Raw genomic sequence first — 19,528 nt, 5'->3', positions numbered from 1 at the left:
CCTCTCTCATACTGAGGTCTATTAAGCTACAGGCAAACTTGCTTATATAGAACTGCTTTTGCTGAATCATTGCTTCCATTTAACCCTTTCAGAGCTTGACTCACATTTTTGTAGTTAATATTTAGTATTTCTTACATGAACACCATTCAGTTCCAACATAGGATGAAGGTATTGGGATGCCTGGCTAACTCTGGCTTGGTGTGTCATTTAGCTATGTTTTGTCACAACTTGGGGTGTGTGGCTTGTTCTGGCCTCTTCCTGTTTGCCTGCCTTTTATGTCTGGAACCGAGCATGGCAGTAAGATGTGTGTTTGTGTGGTAGTTCTGTAGTTTGGCTCGGCTGGGCTTGTCTTATCAGATTTGGTAAATAAACGTTTACTTAGCAGTAGAAAATGTTTCAGAGAATCTGGGACCAGACTTGAATCCTTGCTTGACCATGAAAGCCTGCTAGGTCACATTCTCTCAGTCTTGGGGGAAGTGGTCAACAAGGTTGCCGTAAGTTGGAAATGAGTTGAAAGCATACAACAAGAAGGAACAATTTCACCCAGAAGCACAGAATTGCCTGCTCTTGCTGTGACTCTTGAGCTGTCCTTTCCTAGAACTGTTTGCCTAGTCTCCTGGGCCATTCTCTCTTATCTCTGCTGCTGGGAAAGCTCTCTCCTGGCACCCATGATGTGTGTCCTTCAGCTTCTGCAGCCACCAAGGAGAGGTCAGTCTGGTGGAGCAGCTTTTCAAGAGCAAGGAACACAGGTGGCCAGGAATGCTGCCAATCAGGTTTGTATTATTTTTTTAAAGATCTCAGGTCTCCAGCTTGGAAAAAGAAGCCTAATGGCAGGAGGCAGATTTTGCAAAGGATGCAGCATGGAAAAGAGCTTGACACAAATAGATAATGGCTCTTTTCAAGTCTAGACTGAGTTGGAGGCTGAAAAGTGCATGAGCTCCAAGGATCCCAGACCATAATGTTTAGTTTCTCTGCACTTTCTGCCAATGGGCAACTCTTCCTTCTTGAGCTCTGCTTCTGTTGCCTTCAGCACAGATTTGAGTTTATAGCTCCACTCAGCTGAGAGTCCCATTGGACAGCCTCGGGGCCAGTCTACCTTGCAGGATAACAACATTACGCATATATGTCAACTTACTGGGTTGCTTTGAGTTTTCTGGGCTGCATGGCCATGTTCCAGGAGCATTTTCTCCTGATGTTTCGCCCACATCTATGGCTGGCATCCTCGGAGGTTGTGAAGTTTGTTGGAAACTAGGCAAGTGGGATGTATATATTGGTGGAATGTCCAGGGTGGGAAAATTGGTGCTCTGGGGATTGGTGCTCATCTCCATTTCTAAGCCGAAGAGCCGGCGTTGTCCATAGACACCTCCAAGGTCATGTGGCCGGCATGACTGCGTGGAGCGCCGTTACTCTACTCACATTTGCATGTTTTCAAGCTGCTAGGTTGGCAGAAGCTAGGGCTGACAGCGGAAGCGCACGCCGCTCCCTGGAATTGAACCTGCGACCTTTCAGTCAACAAGCTCAGCAGCTCAGCGCTTTAGCCCACTGCACCACTGGGGGCTATATTATTCTTTCTTTACTATTCAGATTTTAGAGGTTTTTTTAATACTGGTAGCCAAATTTTGTTCATTTTCATAGTTTCCTCCTTGTGGATTTCAATTGCTTCTCTGTATAGAAGCCTCTGAGGATACCTGCCAATGATGTGGGCAAAACGTCAGGAGAGAATGCTTCCGGAACATGGCCATACAGCTTGGAAAACTCACAGCAACCCAGTGATTCCCTCCATGAAAGCCTTCGACAACACGTATGTCAATGTATATTCTGTATTGAAAAAGAGAGACAAAAGTGGCAGCTATGATAAAGTAACTTGTGGACTTTTTTTGTTGTTTTGAGTCCTTTAGGCACCTTGAAGAAGAGCAGTTTGAGGATTGTTGCAGATTCCTAGAAGAAACTCATTTACAGTGGCGATGGAAAATGTCTTGGCTTTCAGTCGGCACTGAACTTCCATGTTCCATCATCCCTGGTGAGTTAGATGGGACTGCGAGTCCCAGATCTATGGGTTTCCCCCATCCATCCTTCAAAAGTCACAGTAAGGTTTCCTTGAGAAACTAGTGACAAGCGCAAGGTTGCGTGAGCGGCTGAGTTAATCTTTAACCCAATCTGCCTTCCTTCGCTGCCAGACGGCCAACTCACACTCCATGAGAGAGATCTCCATCTTCCAGGCTCCGCTCCAGCTGTCTTCTTCGCACCATGTGCCTGCTGTTCCCTTTTGCCGTGATTGTAGCCGTCTTGGGGGGCCTGCAACTGGCGGAAGCCCGCAAGACCGAGCCCCTGAGCGGTTCTGGCGACCAGCCCCTCTTCCGTGGGTCAGACATGAATGACTTTGCTATTGTCGTTCCAGCCGGTGGCATCGAGTGCTTCTGGCAATTTGCACACCAGAGCGGTCAGTTCTACTTCAACTATGAGGTTGGTGAGATGCGGCTGCTCTAATAATATTTTCTGTTACCCACTTCTCCTCATGGGATACATATATTTCCTCTACCAATCTCACAAGCTCGTCTTGTGGGTACAAGGGGGAGAGCCTTCTTCTCTGTGGCTCCCCGACTTTGGAACTCTTTCCCTGGAGAGATCAGGAAAGCCCCTTCACTAGAAATGTTCAAAAAGAACCTTAAAACCTGCCTCTTCCACTGCGACTTTGGCGAGTAGGTGCACACCATGACATTTTGCACCCCTCAACATTTTTTTTGTTACTGGAGCTCATGCCCTCCAAATGGGAAGTTTAGCCTCACCACTCTGTGTGTCATGAGTTCCCCGTAAATATCTTGCTCCTATTTTATTTCATTACAGTCTTTTAATTGTCTTACCCTTTACATGTGGCCCGCCGATTGTTATTGTTACTGTGGTTGTGTTTATTAGAATGTTATTTTATGACTGCCTTTTTTTTTTTTTGCTTATGTAATTTTAGAATCTTAGAATCATAAAGTTGGAAGAGACCTCATGGGCCATCCAGTCCAACCCCCTGCCAAGAAGCAGGAATATTGCATTCAAATCACCCCTGACAGATGGCCATCCAGCCTCTGTTTCAAAGCTTCCAAAGAAGGAGCCTTCACCACACTCCGGGGCAGAGAGTTCCACTGCTGAACGGCTCTCACAGTCAGGAAGTTCTTCCTCATATTCAGATGGAATCTCCTTTCTTGTAGTTTGAAGCCATTGTTTTGCGTCCTAGTCTCCAGGGAAGCAGAAAACAAGCTTGCTCCCTCCTCCCTGTAGCTTCCTTTCTCATATTTATACATGGCTATCATATCTCCTCTCATCCTTCTCTTCTTCAGGCTAAACATGCCCAGCTCCTTAAGCCGCTCCTCCTGGAGCTTGTTCTCCAGACCCTTGATCATTTTAGTCACCCTCCTCTGGACACATTCCAGCTTGTCAATATCTCTCTTCAATTGTGGTGCCCAGAATTGGACACAATATTCCAGATGTGGTCTAACCAAAGCAGAAGAGAGGGGTAGCATGACTTCCCTAGATCTAGACACTATGCTCCTCTTGATGCAGGCCAAAATCCCATTGGCTTTTTTTGTCGCCACATCACATTGTTGGCTCATGTTTAACTTGTTGTCCACGAGGACTCCAAGATCTTTTTCACACATACTGCTCTCAAGCCAGGCATTGTCCCCCATTCTGTATCTTTGCATTTACAGAATGGGGGACGCCTGGCTTGAGATTTTGATGTTGTTGTTGTTATTTTTTTATGCTTTGGTTTTATTGCTGTAATATGTTGTCCGGGCTTGGCCCCATGTAAGCCGCTCCGAGTCCCCACTGGGGAGATGGTGGCGGGGTATAAATAAAGATTATTATTATTATTATTATTATTATTATTATTATTTCTTGCCTTTCTCTGAATGTGGGGCTTCCCCTGGGCTTCATTGTCTTGTAGGATATTGGGATTTGCAGTCCAGGGAGAAAGCATCTTTAGATTCTCCACCAGAGAGTGCTAATACTATGACCACAGTGTGGAATGGCCACAATGGCTTTCTTTCCTTGTAGCACTTGCAGGACTTCATATTCCTTACAACATGCACTTCCATCAGAGTATCTCCTGTAAGTAATGGACTACAACTCCCAGCATTCCTTGGATGCACTGCCTCAGAGTCTAGTGGGAGCTGCATCCACAAGGGGTATGATTCCCTTCCTGATCTTTTAAAGTCAAATATGAGGGTCATTCATCCAGTCAGGTGCTGTTATGCCATGGTTAGGCATTTCCTGGCTGAGGGAATATCTGGGGTGGCAAGTGATTCTCACCCTGGTATAAATTCTTAGAAACTTGGGGATAAAGGTAAACGTTTCCCCTGACATCAAGTCTAGTTGTGTCTGGCTCTGGGGGGTGATGCTCATCCCCATTTCTAAAACGAAGTGCCGGCCTTGTCCATAGACACCTCCAAGGTCATGTGGCCAGCATGACTGCATGGAGCACCATTACCTTACCTCCCCTGGTGGTGCAATGGGTTAAACCCTTATGCCAGCAGGACTGAAGACTGGCAGGTTACAAGTTTGAATCCGAGGAGAGCGCAGATGAGCTCCCTCTGTCAGCTCTGGCTCCCCATATGGGAACATGAGAGAAGCCTCCCACAAGGATGGTAAAACATCAAAACATCTGGGCATCCCCTGGGCATCATCCTTGCAGACGGCCAATTCTCTCACCCTAGAAGCAGTTTCTCAAGTCACTCCTGACACGGGGAAAAAAACACCTTACTGCCAAAGAAGTAAGGAAAGCTTTGAGAAGACAATGACGCTGGGGAAAATGAAAGGAAAAAGGAAGAGGGGCTGACCAAGGGCAAGATGGATGGATGGCATCCTTGAAGTGACTGGCTTGATTCTGGAGTTGCTGGGGGTGGTGACAGCCAACAGGGAGCTCTGGTGTAGGCTGGTCCATGAGGTCACAAAGAGTCAAAAGTGACTGAATGAATAAACAACAAAACTGCCAAAGTGGTACTGATTGATCTACTCACATATGCATGTTTTCGAACTGCTAGGTTGGCAGAAGCTGGGGCAAATCGCAAGAGCTTACCCCATTCCCTGAATTCAAACAGGCAACCTTTCAGTCAGCAAGTTCAGCAACTCAGCAATTTGACCTGTGCCACCAGAGGGTCTCTATATATACACACACATATACACACACACATACTTATATACATTTCATTTAATAACCAATTCATTTACAGACTTGGGGTCCACCTCTTCCTTCCAAAACCACCCAGGTCCCCAAAGGGAACTCCCTGCCCAATGTCCTCGTGTTTCCCTTCCAGGTGCAGTGGAGCTCAGGGATTGGCCAGGACACCAGGCACATCCTGGCCACGGCCAACGACCCCAATGGCCTCCATCTTGGCACCTCGCAGGACGTCCGGGGGCTAATCCACTTCCGGACCATGGAGACAGGTGACTCAAAAGTACCTGGGACTCTCTTAAGCCAACCTCCCATCATGAGGAAGCAGGTGGGGGTGGGGGGCAAGGCATGGGTGTATTTTGACCACAGGTGTAACAAAGACCTACCTTAGAAGTAAAGTAACCAGTTGAGAAAGTGCCAAAGCTGGCTTGCATTGGAAGATTAGGCCCAGCAAGACAAGGACCGGACGGAGTTGTTGTAGGTTTTTTCGGACTATATGGCCATGTTCTAGATACATTCTCTCCTGACGTTTCACCTGCATCTATGGCAAGCATCCTCAGAGGTTGTGAGTTCTGACTAGACCTTCATTTGGCTATTTTACATAAGGGATACCATTATATGTAAAATAGCCAAATGAAGGTCTGGTCCATTATACTACCCCATAGGAGCCGCCGATGGCACAGTGGGTTAAACCTTTGTGCTGGCTGGACTGAAGACTGACAGGTCGGAGGTTCGAATCCGGGGAGAGTGCGGATGAGCTCCCTCTGTCAGCTCCAGCTCCCCATGCAGGGACATGAGAGAAGCCTCCCGCAAGGATAGCAAAACATCAAAAAAATCTGAGTGTCCCCTGGGCAACGTCCTTGCAGATGGCCAATTCTCTCCCACCAGAAGTGACTTGTAGTTTCTTAAGTTGCTCCTGGCACAATAAATAAATAAATAAATAAAATACTACGCCATTGTAAATTATGAGACTTGAGCATCTGTGGATTTGGGTACCCATTGAGGGCTCTGGAACAAAGCAATCAGCCCTCCTGACTTTGCTTTTCAATGTGCCAAAGGAAAGAAGAGGCATAGCTATGGCAGCTACAGAAGCACATTGGTGAAATTGGCAGCTCAGAATCCCATGTATTATTTCTAGTAGGCATGTGCAATCCATGGTTCTCAATCAGCGTTTCTCAACCCCCCCTGGGGGGGTCACCAAAGACCATCAGAAAACACCGTATTGTTTTCTGTTGGTCTTGAGGGTTCTTTGTGGGAAGTTTGGTGCAATTTCATTGTTCATGGGTTTCAGAATGCTCTTTGAACTATAAATCCCAGCAACAACAACTCCCAAATGTCAAGGTCTATTTCCCCCAAACTCTACATTCACATTCAGGCATATTGAGTATTTATGCCAAGTGTGGTCCAGGTCTATCATGGTTTGAGTCTACTGTGCTCTCTGGATGTAGGTGAACTACAACTCCAGAACTCAAGGTCAATGCCCACCAAACCCTTCCAGTTTTTTCGGTTGGTTATTGGAGTTCTGTGTGCCAAGTTTGGTTCAATTCCATAGTTGGTGGAGTTCAGAATGCTCCTTGGTTGTAGGTAAACTATAAATCCCAGCAACTACAACTCCCAAATGACAAATTCAGTCCCCTCCCAAACCAACCGGCATTCAAATTTGGGTGTATTGGGTATTTGTGCCAAATTTGGTCCAGTGAATGAAAATAAATCCTGCATATCTGGTATTTACATGACGAATCAGAACAGCAGCAAAATTACAGTATGAAGTAGCAACAAAAATAATGTTATGGTTGTGGGTCACCAACACGAGGAACTGGATTAAGGGGTCGTGGCATTAGGAAGATTGAGAAACACTGTTCTAAATGGTTCTAAAGTACTTACAAAACTAAACTTCTGGTTGTGAATACTAGGGGGCGCTGGGGCTTTGCTTCTACAATGTTGCTAAAGTTCTGGTGGTGAAAATTTCAGAACTCTAACAAAACTTTCAAAATTTCATTATTATTTCATTATTGGTGATTTTTATGACAGAACCTATTAGGAACTGCCATTTGTAATGAAATTTTGAAAGTTGTATTAGAGTTCTGAAAGTTTCACCACTAGAACTTTAGCAACACTGTAGAAGCAAAGCACCAGCGCCCCCTAGTTTTCACCACCAGAACTTTAGTTTTGTAAGTACTTTAGAACCATTTAGACCCATGGATTGCATATGCCTAATGTCCAGATCCCATTAGTGACTTAAAAGAGTACTAATTCCACCTACCTAACCATTGTATGCCCCCTTTGGGTGTCAGGATTCTGCAAAACGACCAAATGTATCCAGGACACACTATTTTCAGCCGGTAGCCTCCAATCCGTGGCCATTTTAGTGCCTGGTGGAGAGTAGGAGATTGGAGGAGACACACTGGGTACCTGCACCCAGTGTCTGAGCATACAGATACAAGGGAATCTTATCCCCACAGGCCTTAAAGAAAGCTCTTTGCAGCACTTTGCCTGTTTCATTAGTGGGACCCAATAGCACTTTTGTGGGAAAGCCTCCTAATCCAAACATGTATCGAACATTTCCTTGCAGGGTTCTACCAGCTCTGCCTGAGCAACCAGTACAACCACTTTGGGTCGGTGCAGGTCTACCTGAACTTTGGTGTAATCTACGAGGGATTTGACCTACAGAACACACCGGAACTCGAGAAAAAGAAGCTAAACGACACGTTGGAGGCTATTGACGTAAGTGTTATGAAAGAACCAAGGAGCTCTTGAGTCAGGCACGAATTCAAGACCATTCCAAGATAGGGGCTTCTGGTCCTTCTGGTTGTAAACAGCATTAAGAGGGAGACACGTGGCTCCTTTTGGGCCAAAGATGTGAAGGAGGATGCTTATTGGGGCGCCTTTCTATTCAATTCAAGAGCAGTATTTAATAATAATAATAATAATAATAATAATAATAATAATAATACTTTATTTGTACCCCGCTACCATCTCCCCAAGGGACTGGGTGCGGCTTACATAAGGCCGAGCCCACAATACATCAATACAAGCAATAACAACAACAATACAAATCAATTAAAATAAATTTCAAACACAAATAGCATAAACATTGACAATAGCACAACACACATTTAAAGTCTATGGCTGGGCCAAATGTAATTAAAATTTAAAATAATGCTGGGCATGAACAAGATAGGGAGGTGGGGCGTTGGTGGGAACATACAAACAGTTCTAAATCAGTATAAGGTGCTTTAGAGGACATAGTGCTAAGAGTTCATTATTCTGGGAAGGCACACTGGAATAACCACGTTTCCAAGCTCCTCCTAAAGACTGCCAGAGATGGGGCATGTCTGATGTCCTTGGGAAGTGAGTTCCAGAGTCGAGGGGCCACCATAGAGAAGGCCCTCTCTCTCGTCCCCGCCAGTCACGCTTGCAATGCAGGCGGGAGCGCGAGGAGGGCCTCTCCAGATGATCAAAGAGATCGTGTGGGTAGATCTCTTTCTCACAGAAATGCGGTCATGCCGGTAGGCAGGGCTTTGTAGGTAAAAACCTGCACCTTGAATTGGATCCGGAAAATGAACGACAGCCAATTGAGCTCCTTAAACAGGGGGGTTGACCGCTCCCTGTAAGGAGCACCAGTTAACAACCTGGCTGCCGCCTGTTGGACCAACTGAAATTTCCGAGCCATTTTCAAGGGCAGCCCCACGTAGAGCGCATTACAGTAGTCCAATCTGGAGGTGACTAAGGCGTGGACCACCCTGGCCAAATCTGCCTTCCTGAGGTATGGGGAGCCAATTGCACTCTCAGCTTCAGGCTTTGACCCACCAGTAGCACAGCCTTGGGGAAGCCACAGTTGAGGGACAAATTGTAGAAAAATCTGGGGAACCATCCAAGCCTGGGGAAGGGCAGCAGCCATCTAGCCAAACCTGGGAAGGGAGGACCTGGCCCTGATCTTGGTCTGTATTGTCTTTGCCTCTGTCACTAGAAATATAATATGCAGATTTGATAACTGTGGATTTGTGGGTAAGAATGGAATTGTATGGAAGAATGAATGAGAGCTAATAATGTGACACCATTCTAAAGATTTAAGACCTGCAATGACTAACCAGCTGCTTGCTGGACTGTAATTAAAAGTTGCTAATGAGCACCGGGACTGTGGCGCAGCTGATTGGGAGTCAGCTGCATTAAGGTCACTACTGACCGAAAGGCCATGAGTTCGAAGCCAGCCCGGGTCAGACCAATTTGTGTAGCTTGTTGTCGACCTTTGCAGCCCGAGACAGTTGCATCTGTCAAGTAGGAAATTTAGGTACCATTTATGTGGGGAGGGTAATTTAACTAATTTATGAGGCCATAAAAATCTCCAGCAAGCATGCAAAGAATGAGGAAGTGCTTCATCAGTGTCACAAATGGACAGTGAAGTGACAGCTCCCCTGGTGGCCAGAATGCCCTCGTGAAAATGTTAAATAGCCTCTGAGTGTCTGTTTATATATGTTGTGCGGCTATGGTAGGCAGTGTATTGAATATAGGAATATGGAACAACGGATTATGAGATTGGATCTTGATTCTACCTATGAGATGCTACTGAGATGTTATAGTTATGTTTATTTGATTGTTTATTATGTCATTGTTTTAATTGTTTTTAACTGTATTTATGATGTTGAGCATTTAATTTTGTTATTGTTAACTGCTTTGAGTTGCCCAAGGGCTGAGAAAAGTAGTATATAAATGAAATAAATAAATAAATATGATATTGAATGTTTGCCATGTATATGTACATTGTAATCCACCCTGAGCCCCCTGCGGGGTGAGAAGGGTGGAATATAAATACTGTAAATAAAATAAATAAATAAACAGAAATGGTAAACTGTGATAAGAACTGTGACAGTGATAAGATGAAATGTTTACAGTGTTAAGAAGGAAGTCAACACAAAGCTAACACCAGTCAAAAAGAACCAACATCTAGCCAGGAGACTGAGATGGAACCAGGATGGAAGATGTCTATCATTAATTTACAACTTTGGGACGACATCAGCAGGATATTCCTATAAAAGACTCAATCTAATAATTCTCAAATTGTGACAGAGATGCTGTTCACCCACTGTGTTCTGCTCCATGGGAAGGGGAGAGGTAGTGTATGTATGAAGAGTGTCAGATATGCTATGGAAAAGCAGGATCCTGTACACTTTGGGGCTTCTTTCTCAAGGGAAGAGGAAGGAGTGTGTTTTGGAATCATACTTTTGCAGGGAGTCGGGTTCTGCTGATTGAAAACAGGGAGCTGGTCCTTGACGTTGTGCTTAGGAAGGGAGGATGCATTTTGGCATTTTAGAAGCATTTTGGAACTATGTGTTGGCAGGCTGCAGGGAAGCGGGCCAGGCCTAAGCAGGTGCTTCTCCAAGGAAGGATAAAAGGATATGGCAATATTTGGATGCGTGAGGATGGATTAATGTTTATATGTGTGTGAATGCTGAGTGAAAAGTAACCCCCTTTTGTTTGTTTGTGAGCCAATGTAAAAGGTATTTGTGAATCCAATCTATATATATGTAAATGCTCTGTTTGTTTTGAGTGACATCATAACTCAAAAACCTCTGGACTAATTGCTGCCAAATTTGGCCACAAGACACCTACTAACCAAGGACTGACCATCACTCAAAAAGGTTGATGTTGTCATTTGGGAGTTGTAGTTGCTGGGATTTATAGTTGACCTACAATCAAAGAGCACTCCACCAACAATGGAATTGAACCAGACTTGGCACACAGGACTCCCATGACCAACAGAAAACACTAGAAGGGTTTGGTGGGCATTGACTTTGAGTTTTGGAGTTGTAGTTCACCTACATGCAGAGAGCACTGTAGACTCAGACAATGATAGATGTGGACCAAATTTGGCATGAATACTCCATATGCTCAAATATGAACACAGATGGAGTCTGGGGTAAATACACCTTGACATTTGGGAGTTGTAGTTACTGGGATTTATAGGCTTGTAGAGTAGAGGGGAGGAAGATGGCGGAGAGTGAAACACCCTGATAACGTCGCTCCGTGAGTTTCCTACTAAGAACTTCTAAAAACTAAAATTAAGAACCCAAAACAGACTGAAGGTCTGGCATATTAACAAGATAACTTGCCAGATAATTTGCCGACATCTACAAAAAGGGAGTAACATTTTATCTAAGCTATTTTGAAACCCTGACTCTTTTATCAGAAGACTCGGTGTTTCTTCTGAGTTGTTTTTCCACGGATATCTACTGCAAGCTAGCAAGCTAGCAAGCTAAGAATCCCAAAGCCCGTGGGCTGAGGCATGCAAGATAATTTCTTGAAAATTGCCACAAAAGGGGGTGATAATTTAGCAAACGACTTTGACACTCAGAAAGACTATCGGCGTTCTCCTTGAGTTGCACCGACGGGGAACCGCATTGGAGGAGTCTGGAGGAACGTCGGAGTTGTCAGATAAGTTGATAAGTTGAACCCTTGCTTGTTTAAGTATGGTTCACACAAGAAAAAATTATAATGAGAAAGCCTTGACATTACACTCCCTTATAACGGAGAAGAAACAGAGACAAGCCAAGATGACCCAATTCTTCCCCCTGGAAAAGCCTCACCACCAGGGACTGCAGGAGGTTGCTGACGAGGTGGTTCCAGGGAACGCGAGGGCGGGCAAAGAGGCCTTGCCTGCAGAAGACCGGATGGACTGGCCGTTAAACATCAAAGGGCCTTTGCTGAGGTGGAGTCATGTTGTGGAATCAGGGAGCGGAAGAAGCCTGGCAGAGGAGATGGCTGAGTCTGAGAGTCCCAATGTTGCAATGAAACAACACACGAGTTGGAACTCAACATCTGAAAAGCTCTCAGGATCATGCTTGGAAATGGGGCATTTTGATCCCTCTACTACCAGGAATTTCCTACAGCAACTTCCCCATCTGGATTTACAACAAGGAAAGGAAGGGACTGATGGATATTTACACCTGGAATCCAAGTTTAACGCCTTTTCAAATGATTTGTTGGTAATAAAGAAGTACCTACAAGAAAGTACCGGGCTCTTAAGCACATTAGCAAAATTACTTAAAGCTGAAGAGTCGTCCGGCACCTGTGATTCTAACAAGGCAAACCCAGCCGCAACCAGGCAGGACTCAGCTTCTTCTAGCCCGAAAGTTAAAATAACAAAACAGTCAAAGCTAAAAAAATCCAAACACGTTACAGTCAGCTGCAAGCGCAAAAAAAACCCCAGGAACATTAAAGGAAAGTTGAAACAAAAAACTACCTGTAAACAAACAGGACGCTCTAGGAATTGCAAACGTGGATTAAAAAAAACTCTTAACATTAATCCCACCCTCAAGATCTTTAGTAACAAAAAAGAAGGCAAATAAAAAAGATCCTTCAAAGTGGAGCCACAGTGATAGCAAAGTTGGAAAAGTGGATAGACCCAGAAAAAGCAATCAAGGCCCCCAAAATATAAATGTAGCAACACAAACTTACTGGGAATCGCAGGCCTTCAATATGATAAGAGAGAAGGATGACAGAAATTCAAAGAAAATAGGGAATGCAGACGGACCTAATTTGCTAAGGACCAACCAACAAAACTGCAGTCAAAAGACCAGCGACAGAGAGTATTCTAGGAACAATTGGAACCTGGTCCTCATTCCAAACAAGATAGTGTTCATTAAAGTTCCCAAGCCAGGAAAACTCGCAAGTCCGGATGATCGCAAATCCCATGTGATAAGCCTGGTGAATAATGTTTTACCAGGGGGGCTGTATAATACTGATATAGACCAGATTGATTATTTGTATAACGATGCACTGTATGTTGATGCCACTGTCTCTTTTATAGACCTAAATATAGCTAAGTTCATTATAAGAGCTAAGGACCTATTTGCAAAAAAGGGCATCACAATAACAAGATTTTTCCAGAAGACCCTCAAGCAAGGTTTTCCAGAGGGCAAAATGGAATCTGAAGAACAACAAATAGCGATGAGGGAGAGAAGTGAACAGTTGCGGAGCCCCCTTGAGGTCCAAACTGCCAGCCCCACAATGGAGGGAAAAGATACCGCCGGCCAGGAAAACCAGTTTTGCCCAGAGGAACAACTACTGGTTGAGACATATGCGAACTTGCCAGGAAAGGAGCAAGGGGCTATTTTAGATAGATTGCAGGTGCTAAGCGGACACTTGAGAGAAATATGCTCCAAAAGGCGGTATCTAAACGATGAAGGACGTATTAGATCAAGAGACGGGCAAAGAGCAGTGCAGGATAACACTGACTGGCTGGAGATGAGATTCCTGAACACTGAGGAAAGAGCAGACCTACCCTTTAATCACTTCCCACTGTCCCCAGAGGTGATAGTGGTGAAACCCCAAATTATTAACCCATGTGTGGTCCACGACAATGATATTACTATAGGTCCATGGGATACTCAAACGGGTACTGAAAAAGAGGACAAGGGGTCAATCACCAAAATAGCATGAAGGACAGATAGGAGGGCTGAAAAGGTAGGGCCCCAGACTCAAACCACAACACCCAGCGGAAAGGGTGGTTTGAAACAGACACCTATTACCCAATTCTTCCCATCTATAGTGTCTAGAAACAAAGAGAAGGTAAAGGCCCTTAAAGAGGAGAACCCTATATATCCACACAAAAATTGGGTCACCCAGTCACATTTAACCAATGCAGGCTCGAACAACTGTATAAAAATGAAAACAGCAAAGGAATTAAAGATCCTGTCCTGGAATATCGCGGGATGGACGGGAAAACTAGTGGACAAAGAGTTCACAGAATATCTACAGGAGTTTTCTATTATTATGTTACAGGAAACCTGGGTGGAGGAAACCCCAAATCTTATTTTACAGGGTTTTAGGAGTTTTGCAGTGGCTGCTTCAAGGCGACATAAGTGGGGGCGCTGTTGTGGGGGCTTAGCAGTTCTTGTTTCAGTCGAGTTAGAAGCTGAATGTCAAATTATGATTAATCATACGAACAATAATGTATTAGCAGTAGAGATAAAATGTAGGGATAACCAGGTTTTGTTGTGTATTAATGTTTATGTGCCCCCAGTAAACTCAGCATATCCTACCAAAGAGGTTTGGCGGCATCTAGACTCAGCCTTAGGAGATATTACCGCGGGCGTGGAAAACAAGAATATAGTTTTAGGAGGTGATTTTAATGCGAGGATGGGGAAATCAAATGAGGATCTAGCGCAGCATTTTGGGCTTTATCTAGAGAACCAGTTCTCGCTTGGCAGAAACTCAAGAGATGTGAAATTTAATAAGAATGGGCTAGAACTATTCTTACTAGTGTATAAGCATCTTTTATTAATTATGAATGGGAGCCACTTAGAGGAGTCATCTGGACTATATACTTATCACACAGCAAGGCGGGGAAGTGTCCTAGATTATTTTATAATCTCACCTAGGCTGTTACCAGCAGCCAAATCTTTTATAGTGGACATGCGCCCAGAAAGTGACCATTATCCAATCAAATTAGTTATAAAAACTGAAGTAGAGCAGGACAGAGTGCCAAATAATTATCCGCTGGACCTGGTCTGCATGGGACCCAGACGACTTAAATGGTCAGGGCCCATGAGCGATAAGTTGACAGACCTACTTAATGGTCCGACTCTCGAAACTTGCAGAGACAAGATACTCAAAAGCACTATTGACCCAATAGAAGGTTATCAGCAAATTATTACCTCCCTCAAACCTCATCTGATTCACTCAGAGCCAGCTAAAGGCATCAAGCACGGTAAAGGAAGTTGGTTCGATGCAGAATGCAGGAGCCAAAAAAAGACCCTTGCCCTGGCCATCAGAGTAGCCAACAAAACTGGGACCGAACAATCCTATAAAAGTCTGAGTAAAATCCGTTCACAGTATAAATCCCTACTAAAAAGGAAGAAAATTGAATTCAACAGGCAAAACTGGATGAAACTGGATCTGGCAGTTAGACAAAAGGATGAGGGCAAATTCTGGAACATGGTGCATTCCGGGCTAAGGTCCATGCAACCTCATTTAGATTCCCAAATTTCAGCGCCTACTTGGGAAGCCTATTTTGGAGAGGTTTTTGGAGACCCGGAGGCCGTGGGGGAGGTGTTCGAACATGTTGATGCTCCTGTTTGGCCTCCAGTTTCATTAGAGGAAATGGAAGGCCTACTTCAAAAATTAAAAACTGGAAAAGCCCCAGGAGAGGATATGCTTCCCCCAGAATTGTTCAAATGCAACATCACCTGGTGGGCCCCCATCCTGGCCAAACTGTTTACATATATCAACCAGACAGGAATCATTCCAAATGGGTGGAAAACTAGTATAATTGTTCCCCTATATAAAAAAGGCAATAGGACGGATCCACACAATTATAGACCAATTAGCCTGATGGATGTAGTATCAAAAATCTATGGTAGGTTTCTGTTAAACAAATTACATAGTTGGGCGGAGGAAAATAATATTATTGCGGAAGAACAGGCGGGATTTCGACATGGCAGAAGCACAATAGACCAATGCTTTGTACTATCGCACTTAATCCAAAATAGCCTGAGGAAACCAAAGGGTTGCCTATACGCAGCATTTGTGGATTTTACCTCAGCTTTTGATTTAATTGACAGACAGCGTTTGTGGGCAAAGTTGGCAAAGTCAAATGTGGACAGACGACTGCTGTTATTATTGCACCAGCTATACTCGGGAACGGATCTAAGAGTGAGGTTAGGGCTATCAGGCAAGCTATCGAACAATATTGAAACTAAAAGAGGAGTTAGGCAAGGATGCTTGCTAGCACCTTTTTTGTTTAACTTCTACGTGAACAACCTAGTGGCCGAGTTGAGTTCCCCTGAACACTTTCCGCCATCAGTAGGTAATAGGAGAATCCAGATCCTATTATATGCGGATGACATGGTGCTCCTGTCATCTACGCAAATAGGTCTCAGGAGACTTTTGAGGTCATTAAGTAGAATTTGTAGACAAGAGAAGCTGTCAATCAATCACTCAAAAACCAAAGTGATGGTATTTTCCAAAAGGAAGCAAAGACACACTTGGAAATTGGATGGTCACTCAATAGAGCAGTGTGATAGCTTTAAATACTTGGGCTTACACTTCTCACATAATGGAAACTGGAAGAACCACATAGAGGCAGCCAAATTATCTGCCTGGAGGTCAGCGAAGTCAATCCTAGCATTTGGAAAAACAAAGGGAGGTTCCCTGGTATGTCCCACAGTAAAGATTTTTGCCGCTAAAATTTTACCCCAAATGTTATACGGAGCGGAAATTTGGGGGCAAGGTAATACAGAACAGGTTGAACGTATTCAGAACAAGTTCGCAAGAGCTCTCCTAGCCCTTCCCCCTGGGACCCCAGCTGCCCTGTTAAGACTGGAATTAGATCTTCCCTCACTTAAGGCCAGAATGCATAAACTCATCATCTCGTATGGGAAGAGATTGCTAGGAATGGAGGAGGTGAGCATAGCAAAGCAATGCTTGAGGGAGCAGTATAAACGGGGAGGATGGGTGCAATCCTGGCTAGCCTTGCTCCATCAGTATTTTGATGGGTCAATAACAACTTTAATGCAGCTGGACAAGAAGGAGATTAGTGATAAAATCTTTGAGATGGATGCAGCTGGCAATTTGGAGATTAGTAAAAAGCAAGGTTTTTCTACATGGTATCCCAGACTAAAGAGTGACCAATACTGCCAACAATATCTTCAAGATCTAACGTCACCAGTGTTGAGGAAAGCCTTTACAGCCCTGCGCTTCCAAACAATGCCCTCAAACTGGCTAGAAGGGAGATACAAAGGGATCCCCCATGCCCAAAGGCTTTGCATTTGTGGCTCTGGGGATAAAGAAGATCTAACACACTATCTATTACACTGCCCTCTGTATAATGATCCCAGAAAAAATCTTCTGGGAACACTCCTTGAAGAAAGGGCAGCATGGCAAGAATCGGCCGTAATCGGTGACTTGCTAGCAGATTATGACAAAAATGTAACACTAAAAGTAGCCACATTTGCAATTGCAGCCCAAAAGATCAGAGACAGAGTAGCAAAATCCTCGTTGGAGTCCAGATAGGGAAAGGGAGAAGGTTAAGGAGGACACACACTACTGTTAGGTTTCTGCCAGCAAAATTTTAAAGATCTAGTTTTTTTAAATTTTGAATGGGTTTTGGTTTATATTGGAATGTGTTACTGGGATTTATAGTTCACCTATAATCAAAGAGCATTCTGAACCCCACCAACAATAGAATTGGGCCAGACTTCCCACACAGAACCCACGCGACCAACAGAAAATACTGTATTTTCTGGTGGTGTTTGGCAACCCTTCTGACACCCCTCGCGACTCCCAGTTTGAGAAATGCTGCCTTAAGACCATCCAGTCCAACTCCTTTCAGCAGGGCAAGAAAATATAATCAAAGCCCTCCTGACAAAGAGCCATCCAGCCATAGATATAGATAGATGGATGGATAGATAGATATGATTCACACACACACACACACACATTTAAGAAAGATATAGTATCATAGATTTGAAAGGGACCCTTAAAGAAGGACAATGATATGTTGTATGTGCCAGAGTAGGCAAATCAGACAATCTCTACATCAAGGACTGACCATCACTCAAAAAGGTTTATGTTGTCATTTGGGAGTTGTAGTTGTCCAAGAAGCAACTGTCCAAGTTATACTGTTTACCCAGAAGCATAAAGAAATTACATATATTAGAAACCAACACTTTCTCATTATTTTCCAGATCACCAGACTAGGTCACAGCAACTGTGTGACAGGGGAGTGCTAGTGTAATTATATAGAATCTGTATGTCTAATGTCATTCTTTGTGTAAAAGTTCTGTTAAAGTTTTGATATACCCTCTCACACTGGAAATTGCAATAAAAAGAACCTATGTTTTAAAGTTATTGAAAAGATACTCATGACACCTCCCTTCCTGGGCAGGAGAGCACCCGGAAGCTGATGCTGCACATCTTCCACATGTGGCGGCACTGCAGCGTCTCCCGCATGAAGGGCACCTCCGACTTTTTCCTGGTCCAGTCCAACCTCAATTATGTCAACTGGTGGTCGGCCGCCCAGAGCCTAGCCATCATCCTTTCGGGCCTCCTCCAGCTCTACTTCATCAAGCGCTTCTTCGCTGTCCGGACCACAACTGACACCAACAAGCCACGCTGCTGAAGACCAAGTGCTTGGCCTGGCCCCACTTCCCCATCACTTGCAGGCCCCAAAAGGAAGGGGCAGCCCTGAAATGCTAGAAACGGGCTAAGAACAGTGTTTCTCTACCTCTTGGGGCTTAGAGTTCAGGGACCGAACTGGAGCGATCCAGGCACCACTGTGGTAACTGAAAGGGACTGACTCACTTGCTCTCCATCCACAATAAAGCTGGTCAAGGTAAAAGAGCACTGTTCATTCAAGCCCTTCCTAATGCAGTCACTACGTGCACAACTGACACTAGCAGCATGGCAAGTTCCAGACCCAGTTTTTTCGTGTCAGGAGTGACTTGAGAAACTGCAAGTCATTTTTGGTGTGAGAGAATTGGCCTTCTGCAAGGATGTTACTCAGAGGACATTGCCCGGATGTTTGATGTTTTACCATCCTTGTGGGAGGCTTCTCTCATGTCTCCGCATGGAGAGCTAGAGCTGACAGAAGGAGCTCAACCTGCTCTTCCCAGATAAAAACCACTGACCTGTTGGTCTTCAGTCCTGCTGGCACAAGGGTTTAACCCAGGGGTCCTCAAACTGCAGCCCGGGGGGGGGGGGGGGGAAACCGGTCCACCGGGGCATTTATCCGGCCCACTGCATCCCTAGGCTTTCTCCCGGGCCTTTTCCCCATTCATGTGCAAACGCCGGGAGAAGGATGCTCTTCCTCACACTATCTCCTTCCTTCCTGGGCCAAGCTGTGGCCCAGTGGAACGTTTCGCCACGCCATTCCTGGAGGCTGAAGATTTAAGCCAGAGGCGATCTCGTTGGAAGGCTCGCTGGAAAGGGCGGGTGCGGGCACACTCGCCAGCTGCGGAGCTCAGCACAGGTCTCCACAGCCAGCACTGGACTGCGCAGCCTTGGAAGTCAGGCAGGGAGACCACTGCGAGCGGAGGGCCTCCTCCACTGCCTCGGCTGCATCCTCCGCTCGCTGCTTACACCAACTCAGGTCTCTGCAGCCCAGCACAGGCCCGCCCCTTCCAGTGAAGCTTCCAGAGACATCGCCTCAGTCTTCAGCCTCCAGGCGTGGTGCGGCCCAATGGGCCCAGGAAGGAAGGAGATAAGTGTGAGGAAGAGCATCCTTCTCCCAGCATTTGCATGTGAATGGAGAAAAGGGCCGATGCAGGCAGCACGCTCCCTGTACTGGCCCTGGGTGCATGCTCCAGGCCCAGGAGGTACTATACTTCGTGCTTTTGCTGCATGAAGATAGAAGGGGGTTGGACTAAATGG

The 19,528-nt window shown here is 45.1% G+C and overlaps 1 protein-coding gene across 2 annotated transcripts; it reads left to right on the top strand.

Moving 5' to 3' along the window:
* Window positions 1–1,524: 1,524 nt before the first annotated feature.
* On the top strand, window positions 1,525–18,497 carry TMED6 (transmembrane p24 trafficking protein 6). 2 transcript variants are annotated; one of them, XM_060787980.2, is made up of 5 exons: window positions 1,525–2,020; window positions 2,178–2,463; window positions 5,301–5,430; window positions 7,731–7,882; window positions 18,045–18,497. In XM_060787980.2, exons 2-5 carry the CDS (start codon window positions 2,248–2,250, stop codon window positions 18,276–18,278), a joined length of 732 nt encoding a protein of 243 aa, XP_060643963.2. In that variant the 5' UTR covers window positions 1,525–2,020; window positions 2,178–2,247; the 3' UTR covers window positions 18,279–18,497. The 2 variants fall into 2 exon arrangements, with proteins under 2 accessions (XP_060643963.2, XP_067327178.1); XM_067471077.1 differs by lacking the exon at window positions 1,525–2,020 and having other exon boundaries at window positions 2,029–2,463.
* Window positions 18,498–19,528: the final 1,031 nt, after the last annotated feature.

Source organism: Anolis sagrei, chromosome 8, assembly GCF_037176765.1.
Source record: "Anolis sagrei isolate rAnoSag1 chromosome 8, rAnoSag1.mat, whole genome shotgun sequence".
Classification (NCBI taxonomy): domain Eukaryota; kingdom Metazoa; phylum Chordata; class Lepidosauria; order Squamata; family Dactyloidae; genus Anolis; species Anolis sagrei.
This window is presented reverse-complemented; position numbering and strand designations above follow the sequence as displayed.